At 39.9% G+C, this 14,958-nt stretch overlaps 1 protein-coding gene across 3 annotated transcripts in view; it reads right to left on the bottom strand.

The window, feature by feature from the left end:
- Positions 1-229: 229 nt before the first annotated feature.
- The window catches only part of LPCAT (lysophosphatidylcholine acyltransferase), a 194,751-nt gene continuing 180,022 nt past the window's right edge, over positions 230-14,958 (bottom strand). For all 3 annotated transcript variants that reach the window (XM_075702890.1, XM_075702884.1, XM_075702891.1), the window contains 2 exons: positions 10,254-10,392; positions 230-2,542 (listed from right to left, as the gene is read on the bottom strand). In XM_075702890.1, coding sequence (XP_075559005.1) covers positions 2,430-2,542; positions 10,254-10,392 — 252 coding nt within the window. In that variant the 3' untranslated portion in view covers positions 230-2,429. The remainder of the gene's footprint in view (positions 2,543-10,253; positions 10,393-14,958) is intronic.

Raw genomic sequence — 14,958 nt, 5'->3', positions numbered from 1 at the left:
TGCCACGGGCCGCAGCGTCCGAGTTGCTGCCGGCCAGCAATGACTTTATGACTGTTAATTTCTTTGTATCTTTACTGTAAATAATGTAAATAAGCCTCCAGTTTTCATCTCAATGTCCTCCTCAACCTCGTCCAGCTCCCGTACTCATTGGCAAGGCCCAATATCTGGGAGACAGCAATTCGGATTGTCTTCCAGAGCCAACAGCCCACAACAAGACAGAGGGCAGATGCAGTGGTTTATGTTGAATCACTTTTAATTACTTTTCATACCACATTCAGACAAGTGAATTCCATACAATAATGCATGCAGACTGGTAAAGACATAAATAAAAAATCAGTAGTATTACAACTTTTCCCCAATCTGTCATACTTTACAAATAACAATCATATTACAACTTCACAGACATCAAATACCTAATGCAAACAAGTTTTTAGCAGACAATGAACATGTATGATGTTAAAAAATTATGAGCCAACTGTGTCACCATCCACACTATAGTCACAACAAAATTAATCAGCAAATTTAAGTCAAAAAAGCATATCTCATTAATAAACATAAAGCCACTGACACTGAAACAAAAAATCCTGTATATGCATTTGCTTTCATGCACACCAATGATGAATGCTAGTACAAAAATATGGGCGTAAAAGATCCCTCTCAGTTGATAAAAACAACTGGGACAAGGATAAGCTACAAGCCGACATTTTCTGCCAAATTTGGCCAAGATTCATCACACCAGAATCAGCCTAAAAGCTACTGAATGGGCTTGACAAAGTCACAACATTCATCCATGCAGCCTTTGGCAATCCTAAGTAAAGCAGTCAAAGTTTGAGACAACAAACAGTAATAACATTTACATCAACCATAGCTTGAGCCAAGGCAGCTTGAGCTAAGCAGCATACAGGCTTTCCACATGACAGTGCAAGAAAGATCACCTGGTCTGGTTCCATCTGAAGAACGCTATATGCATTCATTAAGGTCCTGCTGCACATTATCCAAACAATCCTTCAGCGACAGCATTTTTTCAAGCGCTTCCCGTATAATACACACTGATAGCAAGCATGCACATCTGCAGCAAACATCTCCAGAAGCAAGTGACACAAGAGCTTAGGTGCAGAAGTTCAAACACCTAGCAAATTTTTATTCAGGGGTAGCTTTCTGTGATCTGCAATGTGACAATGCAACTGCATGTGACATAGCATTTATTTTTTTTCAGGCATACCTTAGAGCCCAATTGAACTTTGCAAACTTCCGCATTTGTCATCTACTGCATGTTTTCAATAGATAAAAAAGATCTACAAACATGAACCACAAGACATTGAAAGCAAAAACCTACTTCATGATGGTCATAGTGCACTTATTTTTGCATTGCAAAGTCTTTCAAAGCCTCAATTATTTGATGTTAGAATTCACAAAACACGTCAGTATTATTCAGGCAGGTCACTAACTTGCAGCATGAGTGAGCTCCCTGAATTGAGACAAAGCAAAGAGGCTTAAAGGCAGCCATCAGCTAACATCGGCCATGCCTACAAGTATCATTTAAGGGCAAAGGTTTGCAGTATGGCTATACAACTGGTGTGTAAGTGAAGAAGCATGCTGGGCTGCTACTTCCATTGCATTCCTTCTTATGCCCCGCAGTACCAAGCCGTGCTATACACTACACTCAGTTCCACAATATGTAAAAAGGATGTTGGTATATAGTGTAGGCTGTAATGGTATAGCTTCCAAGATGTAAACAGTAATAAAATATGGCTGTTTCCAAACTGAAGCTAAGCTCAGAGCATCTGCAAGTGCTATAAAGCACAGCATCACCAAAAAACTGCTTGTTTATCAATCAATCTTAGAAGATGGCATCGAAATACAAATAATAGCTAGGTGAAAAGCCCTACGAGGCAAAACACCCAACACTAGAAAGGTCTACCAATCACTTTTACAAAGGTGAGTTTACAAGGCCAACTGGGCTGAACAGCAAGCAAAAGCTGCACAAGTAGTATTTCATTCCAGCATCACTGCATGCTTTGGCCGCATTACTTGTAAGTGCACCACTTACAGCCATTTTCGTCATGGGTGGAGCTCGTTATGTACCTAGAACATATATTAAAACTAAGTGCAATGCTGTGTTACACTGCTTCCACTAAGCAAAATGGGGACAGACTAAAAACCAGCACCCATGGCATCTGGTCCCATGTAAGGAAGTCCACCACATTTGCTAAGTGGCTAGCACTAGGCTCCATGGACCATAGTGGCAATGCTCTCTGCAGGAAATGGTCTCTCACAATAAAAAATATAAATATCTTACACTGAGTGAAACAAATGACATTTGAAAATTTCTGACTAAAAGAGAACTGGCAGTTCTTGGTTAAAAACAATAAAAATCACAAAAGAAAACAAACACAGTGTGTATCTACAGTCACAGCAACTGTCCCTTATCACTCTTCTTTGCTTGGCACACACTTGTTTCCATCTCGTAAGTCACTGTTGCCCAATGGTGATGCCAAGATATCAGCCCATTTTGTCATCGAAATGAATTCCTTGAAGTCATCTGAAAAGAGGTAATACACCAATCCATGTTTGACAGCAGTCATTTGACTTGTGTCAGAAGCAATGTGCAACATATTGTAATAGGGTGTTATGAACAGCTAGGGAGGTGCAGTTTACTCGCCCACCACTGCACTCTCCAAAGTGTTTGCATGGGAAACTATTTTTAAACTACGAGATGAGGTACTAGGTGCTTGAGGTAAAACAGGGACAGGAAGACTAGAAACTATTAGTACAAGCCCCAATTCTGATCATCCATCAATAAAACACATTAAAGGGGCCCTGAAACGCTTTTTGAACACAGTAAGAAAATGTTGCCAATCTGTCGTAGAGGCTGCTGCGAACATGTCAGCCAAATATTACTACACTGCATGCAGCAGGGAAATTACAATCTCCTGTCAAACACAGCGAAAAATCACTTGCTCTCGCTTCTGCAATGTCATCATGCAGCGTCATCAAAAGCAGCTGGACCCACCAATCCTACTGGCCGATTTTGTGAATGCAAGAACATTCTCAATAATACATAATTGCTAATCTTAAGTTAAATAAATGAAAAATACATATGTCTGCGATGTCAAAAAGACAAAAATAATTTGTGAATAACTGCGTCTGCTGTGCGTGGCCTCCAAGATGGCAGCGGCACGCTGCATAGCATAGTGAACTGCGGCCGTCACAGGGTGCCACAATGAGCAGCTTCGCTGCCACAACACAACTTTGGGCGGGGCTTTGCCCTCTTGGCTTTCGCTGTGTGCATAATTATACATAATGCAAACTTGGCCAATGGTATACAAGAGAACATCTTAACATTGCATAATATGCTAGTGCCAGTCAATATACTACTTGTGGCTAAGCTAATTCATACATACTCGCTCCTTGCAGTGTAAAAGATGTGAAAACATGTAAAGGTCCCCCCAATCTGGTCATTTCTCTACATATGGCATAAAAAAAAACATTTTTTTTTCAGGGAACATTGGACATAAACTAGGTTTCACACAATCCGCTACAAATATCTGTCGCAGGGCAATTCTGTACAATGAACAGGTAGAAATATGAACAGCCTGTCAATATATTTTATTCACATGGCTAGAAATGCAAGATTAAGTGGATCTGCTACAGTCAATGTGACATCAAAACAAGTTTTATACAAACAAGCAAGCACAGTTTATATGTTTCCAAACACCAAACACCTAAAACAAAATCTAATGCACTACCTATTCTGTGTTGGTATCATTGCTTTCGCTTAAGGACTTCTTGTGCTGAAAGGAGTCACTTTTCTGTACAACATTTTGTTTAACCTTTACATTGCTACTCTTGGGGGGCTTGAAATTTTAGCCAATATTTAGCTGCTTTAGGAAAAAACAGGAAACTGTTTTTATTCCTTGCTATATGTACTTGTTTTTTTTTTTACCATTCAAATTCTCTATCTTAGACATGAAGACCCCAAAAAAGTTTTCTAAAACATTCTCAGTTTCACACAAATTTCGGCACAGATAGTATATTAGTGACAGCTTGCATAGCTCTGCTAACCCTACAAATTGTGCATGATCCTTGCACTTTTTTATTTTTTTTGCGCTTTCGTTTCATTCCCGAGTTGCTTTGCTCTCATCCTCCTCTTCATTCTTTAAGTACATTAGTTTTATTACCCCCATGCAACTTAAGCATGCTACAAATGAAGGTGTCTTCAAAATCAAACCACTCACACCTTCCAGTGCACTGTCCCCGAGAGTGGCCCAGCTACTGCCCCAACAGGCATGCATGCCATGTTGCTTGCGGTTTCAGCGGGGCAAGCCTCTTGCCTTTATCCACATATAAGAGTTTTTACTCTTTACATTCAGTTTAGTGTGTGTGTGTCTGTGTGTGTACGTCTTCAGTGGGACATTACACGAATATATACCATAAACAACTAAACTGTTATATTCAAGTGTACTCTAAGATCTAATCTTGATGCAGTGCCTTAGCATTATTAATATGAAAATTAATCACTGCTAATCAGCTAATAATAAGAACACCAGAGTGTGAAACTGAACCCGAACAAGAACCAAAAACTGTGCCTGAACTATTATTCTGGCTGGAACTGAACCCAAATTGAACTAAAGAAGATAATGGCTACTGCATGATTCAAAATGAAATAATTAAGCACAGTATTGGGTGATGCAGAGTCGAGAAATGCATTTAGGCTATAAAAAAAACAGCTTCCCTTCCACAGCCAGCATGCCTTCTTAGCAGTGTGTTACACCTTACTAGACAGGTTGTATGCACAAGTCAGAAAAGATTATACGTATCTTCCAAATACGGGCAACTAGGCTGAGGTGCTTGCAGTCATGAGTTCAGAAGGGTTCATGGAAATGCTTTTCAAAAGTGGACTGGTGTTGTGTTGCAACCTTATTATTCATTCATTAGCTCAGGTAACTCAAACGCCAGGTATAAAAAAATGCTTCACAGCACTAACAAGCAAGCCCTTGACCCTTTAACGGACACAAGTGAACATATCAAATGTTACTGATCCGGTATTGCTCGTGAAATGTCAAAGCTGAAAGCTGAGAAACATCTAGTATAAAAGAAGAAAGCAGGATTTATATGCGTCCCACTATACATCTAGTCCATTTTCATCAAGCAGGTCATACATATCCTTGTTACCTGCTTCTACTTACTTGTGGCAGCTTATAAAATAATCTAAAGCAGCCTGTGTACACTAGTTCACAATACAAGCAGCATGTCAATGCTTTTTTGCATGTTTTCATTAAGTTTATTGAGCACCCTTTGTACCAGTATTTCCTGTCAGGACTGCCCATTATCACAAAAGTTATCTAAGAACAGATGCTTTTCGAAAGCCTCAAAGCATGCTATGTATTTCTCACAATATACCACTGTGATGTGTTCATGAGGCTAATAAACACATTATTTCTGATTGGTAGAAGTGGATATGGCAAATTGACGTTCCTAATGCCACCAAAATCAGAAAAGCAGACAGCTCCAAGGAGTACACATCTTGAGTATTTTTAATAAGTATATTCAATGAAGAAAAATGGCCTTGGCCTTTTTCTCAACTTTTACTCTTGTACAAGAAATCTAGCTCAAAATAGACTCATTTTATTGTTGTAGTGGCTTGAAAAAAACTGAAAGAAATAAAGAACCTAGCAGAAAAGGAAAAGGAAGCAAGCAGTTGGTGCATCCATTCTGTCCTATTGAGAAATATGAATTAAACGATGTTCAAACAAGGCCCCGAAACATATTTCCGCAAGGAAATTCAGTCATATTTGTTATATTTCACTGCTACAATGCAGTGAAGTTGCCCTGAAAAGTGGGACCAATATGTTCCACTGTCCATCACAGAGTTGAAGTATGCATGACAGGAGACATGCAGAGCAGAAGACATGCAGAGCAGAAGACATGCGGTAGCAGAAGGAATGTGGCAAGCCACCAGTGGAGTGGTTCATGACAATTCTTGCAACCGTTATAGTGCTGTCGCGAGTGAACGTCACTGTCTCAAAAAGATAAGCACTGGTGCCCCAAGGGGGCATGCGGCTGACCACCACAGGTGTTCCGGCAATAATATTCCATCTTTGTAGAGAAGAGCTACAAATAAACACTTGAAAGTTATTGTGAATGTAAAGAAAAATAGTGAACGTTCGACACTGACCTGTTTTACCAATAAAGAAACGGAATGGGTGACAGGTGTATTACCGACCACCTTCAGCAAGAAATCCATCTGGCTACTCAGCTAGTCTGCTTGTGATGCTGTTTTTTAGACTTTGCTACAACATCCATGTAAACATCTACAGCCAATGTTTAAAAACAATTCATATATCAGTCCTTCACATTATGAAGGAAAGCAAGGGGATGAGGATTAGTCTTTGGAGGTACACTTTTATTCGAGACAATATGGTACCTACACTCATTTTGTTCTCCTCCAGCACAGCAGACATTTCACAAGAAATCCAGCAACAATTATTCAAAGAAAAAAAATGAAGCAGAACCCATCTCAGAATGACTGTCAACGGTAATGCGTTTAGCATTGGATCAATATAGCGAAACCACATATTGCCACCGTTGAAATGAGTTATCTATGAGGCTTGTACTGAAGTGGGACTCCTCTTTTGCGCTTCCTTAAGAATACTCAACATCACCTAGTGCCGCCGCCATGAAGCCTTCGCATGGCCTCCAAAATACATGGCACACTGGTGCATGCGAACACTTAGAAACATGTCATGTGGCAACTGGACTCCTCTCTCACGTTTCTTTCTGGACACGAGGTGCCACCTAGTGGTGCTGCCAAGAAGTCTATGCGTGGCCTGTGAGACAAGAAGCATGGTGCACCAGTGCCTTCGAACAGAATTATTCCCTTGCTTGCCACATACCCAGTGGCACATACTCAATTTACCCAAGTTGGCAAGAGGTTCATTGAAGAGCGGCACATACCCAGTTCATTCATAGCACAGCTTGCTAAAGTGTTGGCATGAAAGACGTTCATTTGTGGCATAGTCTGCTAAAGCATCAGGTTGCTGTGTTTGAGGAACCCTTGTAACGTGGGTTCAATTCCAGTGAGTCATGGGGAAACCTAAGGGATCTTTTTCATCACTGTAGAGCAGCACATTCCCAGTGGCACATACCTAGTTGCCCAAGTTGGAGTCAAAGACATTCATTGAGGAGCGGCACACACCTACTGGCACACATACCCAGTGACCCAATCTAGTATAGACTGAGCAGCAGCTACTTGTGTTGCTGGCATTCGAACATATCCTAACATTGCCCTAAACACATTAAAAGTAAAACTTGCAGTGGTCGTATTCTTTATGTTATTGAAAGTTTTCACTAGTAAGCTTCAGCTTTGCCCTACTAATTTTGTACAAGATTTTTATTTCATTACTTACTGCAAATTGTCTTGTATAAGCAACGAGGCGCGTCACTGTTTGTTAAAATAATTTGCAGAATTTTTTTCAGTATTAAACTACTAGTCATCCCTGTGCATGTACTAGAGTTGGTGTTATTTTTCTGATTGTTTTGTCCTTTAAGCTGTCATATTAGTCACCATGAAGTTGCTTGAAAAAGTTGCCTGCAGTGCCTGCCACTAAACTAATTTTTACATTCGTGCAATAAAAAGCACAATAATTCATTCAGAACTTCTACATTGCTTTCGAGTTTGCAAAATAAATGCTTAAAATTTCATCATGCACTTACGAAGCATCACATAAAATATATTAAGACAAACATACATAAGCACACTGCTTTGTACACTGAACATCATCACCTAATGTTTTTCATCTTAGTCTTATGTATATACTTATGTACTCAATTTGAAATATATTGACCTGAGCATTTCAAGTTAAAGACAGAGGAAGCATGTGTATGCTGTAGCCACATAGTAATAAATTTCTTTGGTTAAAACCACGTAAAGCAACAAGTTCCGTCTCCCACATACAAGTGAGGTCAAGATTTATAATGTTCCCAATAAAAACTTGTACACACAGACAAGTTGTTGAGAGGCTGTGTGCACCACAACTCTTCAATGATAACAGTTACAAAACGTCCCATATGTCCTGTGTTCTAGAATCAAGACACAGTTAAGAGGAAGCTTTAGCTTGGGTGCTCCTATCTAAATACATGTAAAAGGAGAATTCGTTTTTCTCGGCAACCACTGCACCAAATTTGACGAGGTTTGTTGGATTTAAAAGAAAAGCTTAAAATCTAGTGACTGTTGGCTTCAAATTTTTTATTTATGTTAATTTTTTACTAAAAATTGGCAAAAATCAAAAATTTTCAGAAAATGAAACTATCATGTTTACAACTCTAACTCAGCTATGAAAAATGATATCCCAATCCTGTCAATTGCATCTAATAATCCGTCTAAAGCAGACAAAATTGGTATTTTACACATAAATCTCAAAAAATTTAGTAATATGAAAATATAGCTTTTGCAGAACCCTTGTACACAATGTAACAAATTCACGTAAGATAAAAAATGACCTATTGAATTTGTCCGCTTTCAATGATCTAATGGGTGCCATTTACAAAACCATGCTATCTGTTCTTGATGCAGAGCTATTAATTTGTAAACTTCGTGCTTCTATTGTTTTCATACTTTGAAATTTTTGAATATCTTTTTAACAAAATTCAGGCCCCAAATCGAAATTCCGCTTCCAACAGTCACTAGAATTTAACTTTCTCTCTCAAATGCAACAAATTTCATTAAAATTGGCCCAGGGGTTATCTCAGAAAGACATTTTTGCATTTTACATGTATTTGAATAGACTGCGTCAGAGCTGGGCCCGAGCTAAAGCCTTTTCTTAATGGCATAAAGCATGGGGGTTTGCTGACTATTGCATCCCCTATGGGCAACAAAACTCTAAAGTGCCACTTTCCTTGACATCACAACAATAGAATAAAGAACTAGGTTTATTAAAGCATAGTAGGCAAAGTAAAATAAAACACATTTCCAATCAACACCTTTTTTCAGCCGATTAAGAACTTTTTAGATGTTAACAGGTAGTGATTCACTAAAGCAAAACTTCATTTTGTCACTCACTGATGGTGCATCAGTTAATTAACCCCGCAGAAGAATACCTGCAAAGATCTTAAGTTTGAAATAAGATTTCAGAACTGGTATGTTCAAACAACTGTCGTGCCTGCAGTAGAACAGCATGGTATATGCCAAAGATCAAGTCTACTGTGTTGACTTCGTTCGTGAACTGTTAAGTTTTATTCGCCAATTTAAAACTGAACCAGAACAAATCAAAGCATGTTGGACCCAAACAGAACTGCCTTGTTTTATTTTTTTGCCGGCTTGACCACCTGGACAACATCACAAATACAGGCAATTTTCTTATGTGGTTCTCGTTTCCGTAAAAGACTGCCTTAAACTTGGTACATGCTAGCTGCGATATCTGTACACCTATATTTGTGCAATACTAAAATTCTGATGTACTGTAGTAAATGGTAGGTCTATACTGCACACAGATGCCTACCAGCTCTAATTCAAGTGCATGTATCAATTGAATTTTTGTGTGTGTGTGTGATTTCATGGCAATTTGATAGGCTGATCAATTTTGATTGACAGTGCCCAAAAATTGTCAAAGACTTCAAAGCTTCCTCTATCTGATGCTGGGACAACTTCTGTGAATGGGTCTAGCATTAGACATACATTTACTGGACTGGTATGCTTATTAGAGTGATAGTCATAGCAGCACCAATTCATAATCACATAGATTCTAACTGAATTTTTCTAAGGCTGCGTAAACCAACACTTTTGCCACAGGGCTGGACATGAAAAATGTATCCAGACCAACTGTGTCAACTAAGTCCAAAGAGTAGAAACAATAGACTAGTAACCCAATGAAAAGTTATAACTTTGTACTTAATAACACTTCACATTTTCTTTTATATATTTTTTTAATTTTGTGTGTGCATCAATGAACAATGACAGCACTCATGCTGAATCATTCGATGCTGAATCAGCACCTCTTTAGAACTACTGTTATTCACACAACTAACTTCGTAAACCGAAATTCGATTTTATTAACAAAGATCACAAAATAATAAACTTTATTCAATGTTTCAGGCATATGGGGAAAATTAAAAGCTAATATTCAGGAAACTTATTTCGTGGCTATCTCAAATAACTAAATAAGACACCGCAAGGCAAGAACATTGCTAGCTATACATGTCTCACATAATAAGTATCTATACAAGTTCGCCACAATAAAATGTGGAGCACTCACCAAAGTTAATTTGCCCCAGGGCAGCAGTGTCAATCTTCTGAAACATTGACATGGCTGCAGACTTTGGGAGTGCAAGAAGAATCCAGATAAGTTGTGCAAAGTCCTCCAAACGTATTCCACTGCTACCCTCACAAAATGCCTGTAGATGAAATGGCACAAGGACATCACCAACATAAACCTACCAATTAATTAATAATTACACTGAGCAATGTAGCTTAAGTTGTTGCGGCAATTAGCACATGTTAAACTGCGAGGAATCCATCAAATAAAATGTGGACAAGGAATAGCAACAGACAGCACTTTATCTGTTTTTCTCCTTTGTCTCTTTTTCTGGAATCCACTATAAGGGTCCCTAAACTTTATTTTTAGCCTCCAAAAGCACTTTTTACTTAAGTACCAAAATGAATGTTTCATCAAGCTGATAGACTTATAACATGCATAAAAAGCTTGCAACGAATGTGTCGCTACAATAAGATTATAGGTTATGACCCTCAAAAGCACACTTCATTCAGACATGGCAGCATGCTCCTGCAATTTGACAACCATGAGCTTGACAGTGTATCTGCAGAAAAGACTTATAATAATGTTACGGCGCAACCAACAGTGGCACCAGTCAGAAGATGATTTGATGTGTAGATATGAAATTGCTCTCAACAGCCATCTTTTTTATGCATTGTTGTCTCACTTGTAGATATTGTAAATACAACTTTATATGCGACTTTTGCAATGTAACAACATATACACCAAGAAGCAGCAAGACAGAGACCACCTGGGAATGCCAGAGGATTAGCTTCACTTCTCCCACAGAATAATTCAGGTGCCTGGCTTGAGCGAGATAGTCAAGATGTCAGGGGCAGAGGATTCATGCTGGCATTAATATACCAAGTGACAATTTGACATTAATGCATTCAAATAAATTTTATCTTAATTCTTAGCTTGTATTAGCTTAGCTAATGCTTAGCTTGTATGTGTATTAGGTTAACACACTAAAACACAACTTGCTGTGTGAACAAGCAATAACAATAATTATTAGGTGCAGTTGTACAGTACTCAAATGGATGTTGTTAATCAAGCTTGCGAAACTGCAATGCATGTATTAATGGTCATGCCACCAGACTTAATACTTTGAACATTGACTAGGACAAAGCAACTTGCTGTGTATGACAACTGTCACTTGAAAGTATAGTAAAAAAAAGGAAATAAATAAATGCTGTTATATGCATCTAAAGCTTCGAAACAAATAATGACCTACTGATTACCAGCAGAACACTACTTTGACCCAATGCAAAATTATCATTATTGTAATAACTGAAACTTCAAAATTGTGGCTTAGTGAAGAGAGCATACTGATGTGTTGCTCAACAGCAAGCCAGCCTTTTATGCTAGTTTATTTGTTACAGTTGATCCTAGAGTATTTCACTCGTCATCCAAAATAAACCTAGACATTTATTAAACTTCCTAAGACCTAATTTGCAAAAATTTTGTACCATGCATTAGTGTAGCACATACTAATAGTAATAATAAATAAATAATAGTACTACTAGTAAAAGTTGAAATACACCTTCTAGTTGTCTTCTTGAGTGTACTTTTCATTTCAGCATGATAGTATGCTTCAATTTAGTTTTATGCCATGAAAGCTAACAAGACTTTCACCTAAAGCATCACACCTCCCTGTAAAGTGATCAGGTTTCATTTCACGTGCAAGTATTAAAATACTCATGCATTGCTACAATGGAAAAGCCTGGTCAACAGTTCTGACTGAAATTCTGCATAAAATACCACTAATTTCTAAAATTAGATTTTATATACGATAAGGCTGGAAAATTCACTGAAGATATGAAAGAACCTTGGATCAGTAGTGAACGTCTGCATGCCAGTCTTTATGAATGCAAATACATACAATATTAATAACTGCCAATGCCCATTACTATACAATGCACACATGTCCCACGACTCGTGGGACTGTCCCGCATTGAAGGCTATTGTCCTGCCTCCTGCAAAAGAGACAAAAATGTTCAAAAATGTCCCGCATTTCATACTTTATTATTATTGTTCGCAGCGCCTTGAGTTCAGCTGCATCTAGCCACCCTGTTTGAGAACCTGTTAGATGCAAGCACTCCAAGCTTCCGAAAAAGTCAGCTAACTATGCGGTTCATGGTGGCAACGAATGCTTCTGGTACCAGCTGCGCGCACCATTCCACTGTTCCACATGCATGCGCCATCGTGTCTTACCACCGATTGGCAGTGGCAACAAAGCAACTACAGTGCTTGGACTTGCAGCGCAGACTAACGTTCAGTGACCTTGCAAAAGTTGATGCAGCATTTCAGCTGACATCGACCATGAAGATGGATGAGCTGTATGATGAATTGTGCTGTCTGCAGCCAGCAATCAGGCAGCTAGTCACAGCAAAATAAAAAAAAAATTTAAGAAACAGGTAGAGCAGCTTGCTCCACTTCTACCTCAGTGTTTCGTCCCTAGCGCAGTTTAAGTTCACAAAAAAATGTCTTACCAATTAGCCTCCCAACATACCCTCCTCGAGTTCATTGCTCAAAAGCGCTGCTTTTCCAAATCTGACTGTAGCAGTGTCAGTTGTGCTGCGCATTCAAATGACTGATGCTTTCGCGGACCAACTTTTTCACTCATGACGGGAACTTGGAGCAGTGAACAAAGGCGATGCAACATGGACCTGATCAAGGCCGAAATACAATGGAATTTCGATAATTCGAACTCGAAGTGTCCCAAAAATTTATTCAAATTAAAAGAATGGCTTGTTTTTGAAGTATTCGCGCACCATAGCACGATGCACGAACGGTGCGAGTCATAACATATTGCGGTGGGCAAGCACACAGTGAGTGAGGACCATGAAACTGACTACAACGGCCAATGCTCGCTTCCCAATAACGACAGAAAACGAAACTTCAAGGAGTGGGCTAAGCTGGTGCCGGGCCGGCGGGGCCGGCGGGGCCGGCAGTGCAGGTGCATGCGCGGAGGCGCGGACACTGTCGAAGATGAGGGAGGGCGAGGGGAGCACAGTTGCGAGGAAGGGCGGGAAGGAAGTGGATTTGTTTTCTCGCCAGCTTGCTGGATGGCGCTCATTACCTCTGCCACCTAAAGTCCCTGAATAAAACTAAAAGGTGGCGACATTCCTCCTTGCCTGGCCTCTCCTTCTCCTGGCCTTCTTGCAGCTCGCCCTCGCAGTTTGGTCGTTCGCTCGCAAGCCACCCATAGAGTTACACAAGGTGAGACATTATAAATTGTTGTTGGTGCTTGCGCATGAATTTTTACCGTACTTAAGGCTTTATTATTGAGTGCTGTGCTAGCAACGATGACACAACGCTATGAAATTGGCAGAAGCAGATGTTTTTTGTGCTTTTTCGGCGCATAACTGCACGCTTGTTTTGTGGCTTCAGCTTGACTGTCTGCTTCCAGTTAGAAGAAGGCTTTTGAGGCTAGATTGCAGGACAAATTCCTTTTAGTGTCAAGTACTAGAACAAAAATCAGAATTATTTGTCTCGCCAATAATATATATGTAATGTACACGATGTTTATATACATGCCAGAGCTTTCAGTGTCATGTCGTCCACGGCCATGCATTGTACTCGTAGGCAAAAACACTGTCGTGGCTTGTACAGATCAACCCACTTCACGAGTTATTTCTATTGCATTGATCAGATTCTTTATTTGGCTTTCTAAAGACACTTGCCCGGCACGAAGGGGCTTTGATGAAGGTTTTGCCGGTGCACGCCAAAGGCGATGCGCTAGTGTGTGCGCAGCACTATGTTGCTGTCGATTCAACAACTCGGATGTATTTGCACTGCTCAAAGTGCGTACGTGTGTACTTGCATGCACCCAATCAACTGCTGTGTGTCCAGCTTGTACAGCTTCATAATTTAAAAATCTTAGTACCATGACGACCGAATGCAAAGCGCATGACATATTCACTTGAATAACGTGAGCGTCATGTAGAAACGTGCGTGATCAACTCAGAGCATCTCCGCTATTCTCGTTGTTTCGTCATGATGCTGGCATCTCTTTATGCAGTGAAACTGGTCCTACGCTTTTACGAGGTGTGACACAAAAGAAACGAGACTAAGTGTGTAGCTTGAAAAAAGAGTGGGGTTGGCAACAACTGTTTTGCTGACGTCATCCCACACATCTCCTCTATTCATGCGTCCAGTTTCGACGGAGCCGATCATGCCAGTTGGGAGCACTGCGTCATTGAGTGAACATGTGCAACTGCATTCTGCCGGAAAAATGTCTGATGTAAAAACCGAACAGCGAATCAACATTAAGTTTCTTGTGAAACTTAAGAAATCAGCCACGGAAACATTTCAAATAATAACCGAGGCTTATGGAGATGCAACTTTGTCTCGTGCACGTGTGTTTGAATAGCATAAGCGGTTTTCAGGGGGAAGGGTCAATGTGGAAGATGATGAACGTGCTGGGCGCCCATGGTCAGCGATTACAGACCAAAACATTGCCAAAGTTCGTGATGTGATCAGTGGTGACCGAAGATTAAGTGTTCGTGCAGTGGTGGAGTTGGTTCACTTGGATTGGGAAGCTGTTCGACGCATTTTAACGGACAAATTACACATGAGGAAGATTTGTGCGAAGGTTGTTCCAAAAGTTCTGTCCGTTGGCCAAGAACAGTGCCGTAAAGACGTGTGTGTGTGGACATGTTAGGAGGCATTGCAAACGAGCCAA

Source organism: Dermacentor variabilis, chromosome 1 (genome assembly GCF_050947875.1).
Source record: "Dermacentor variabilis isolate Ectoservices chromosome 1, ASM5094787v1, whole genome shotgun sequence".
NCBI classification, from domain to species: domain Eukaryota; kingdom Metazoa; phylum Arthropoda; class Arachnida; order Ixodida; family Ixodidae; genus Dermacentor; species Dermacentor variabilis.
The sequence above is the reverse complement of the archived record's forward strand: the minus strand, read 5'-3'. Positions and strand labels throughout refer to the sequence as shown.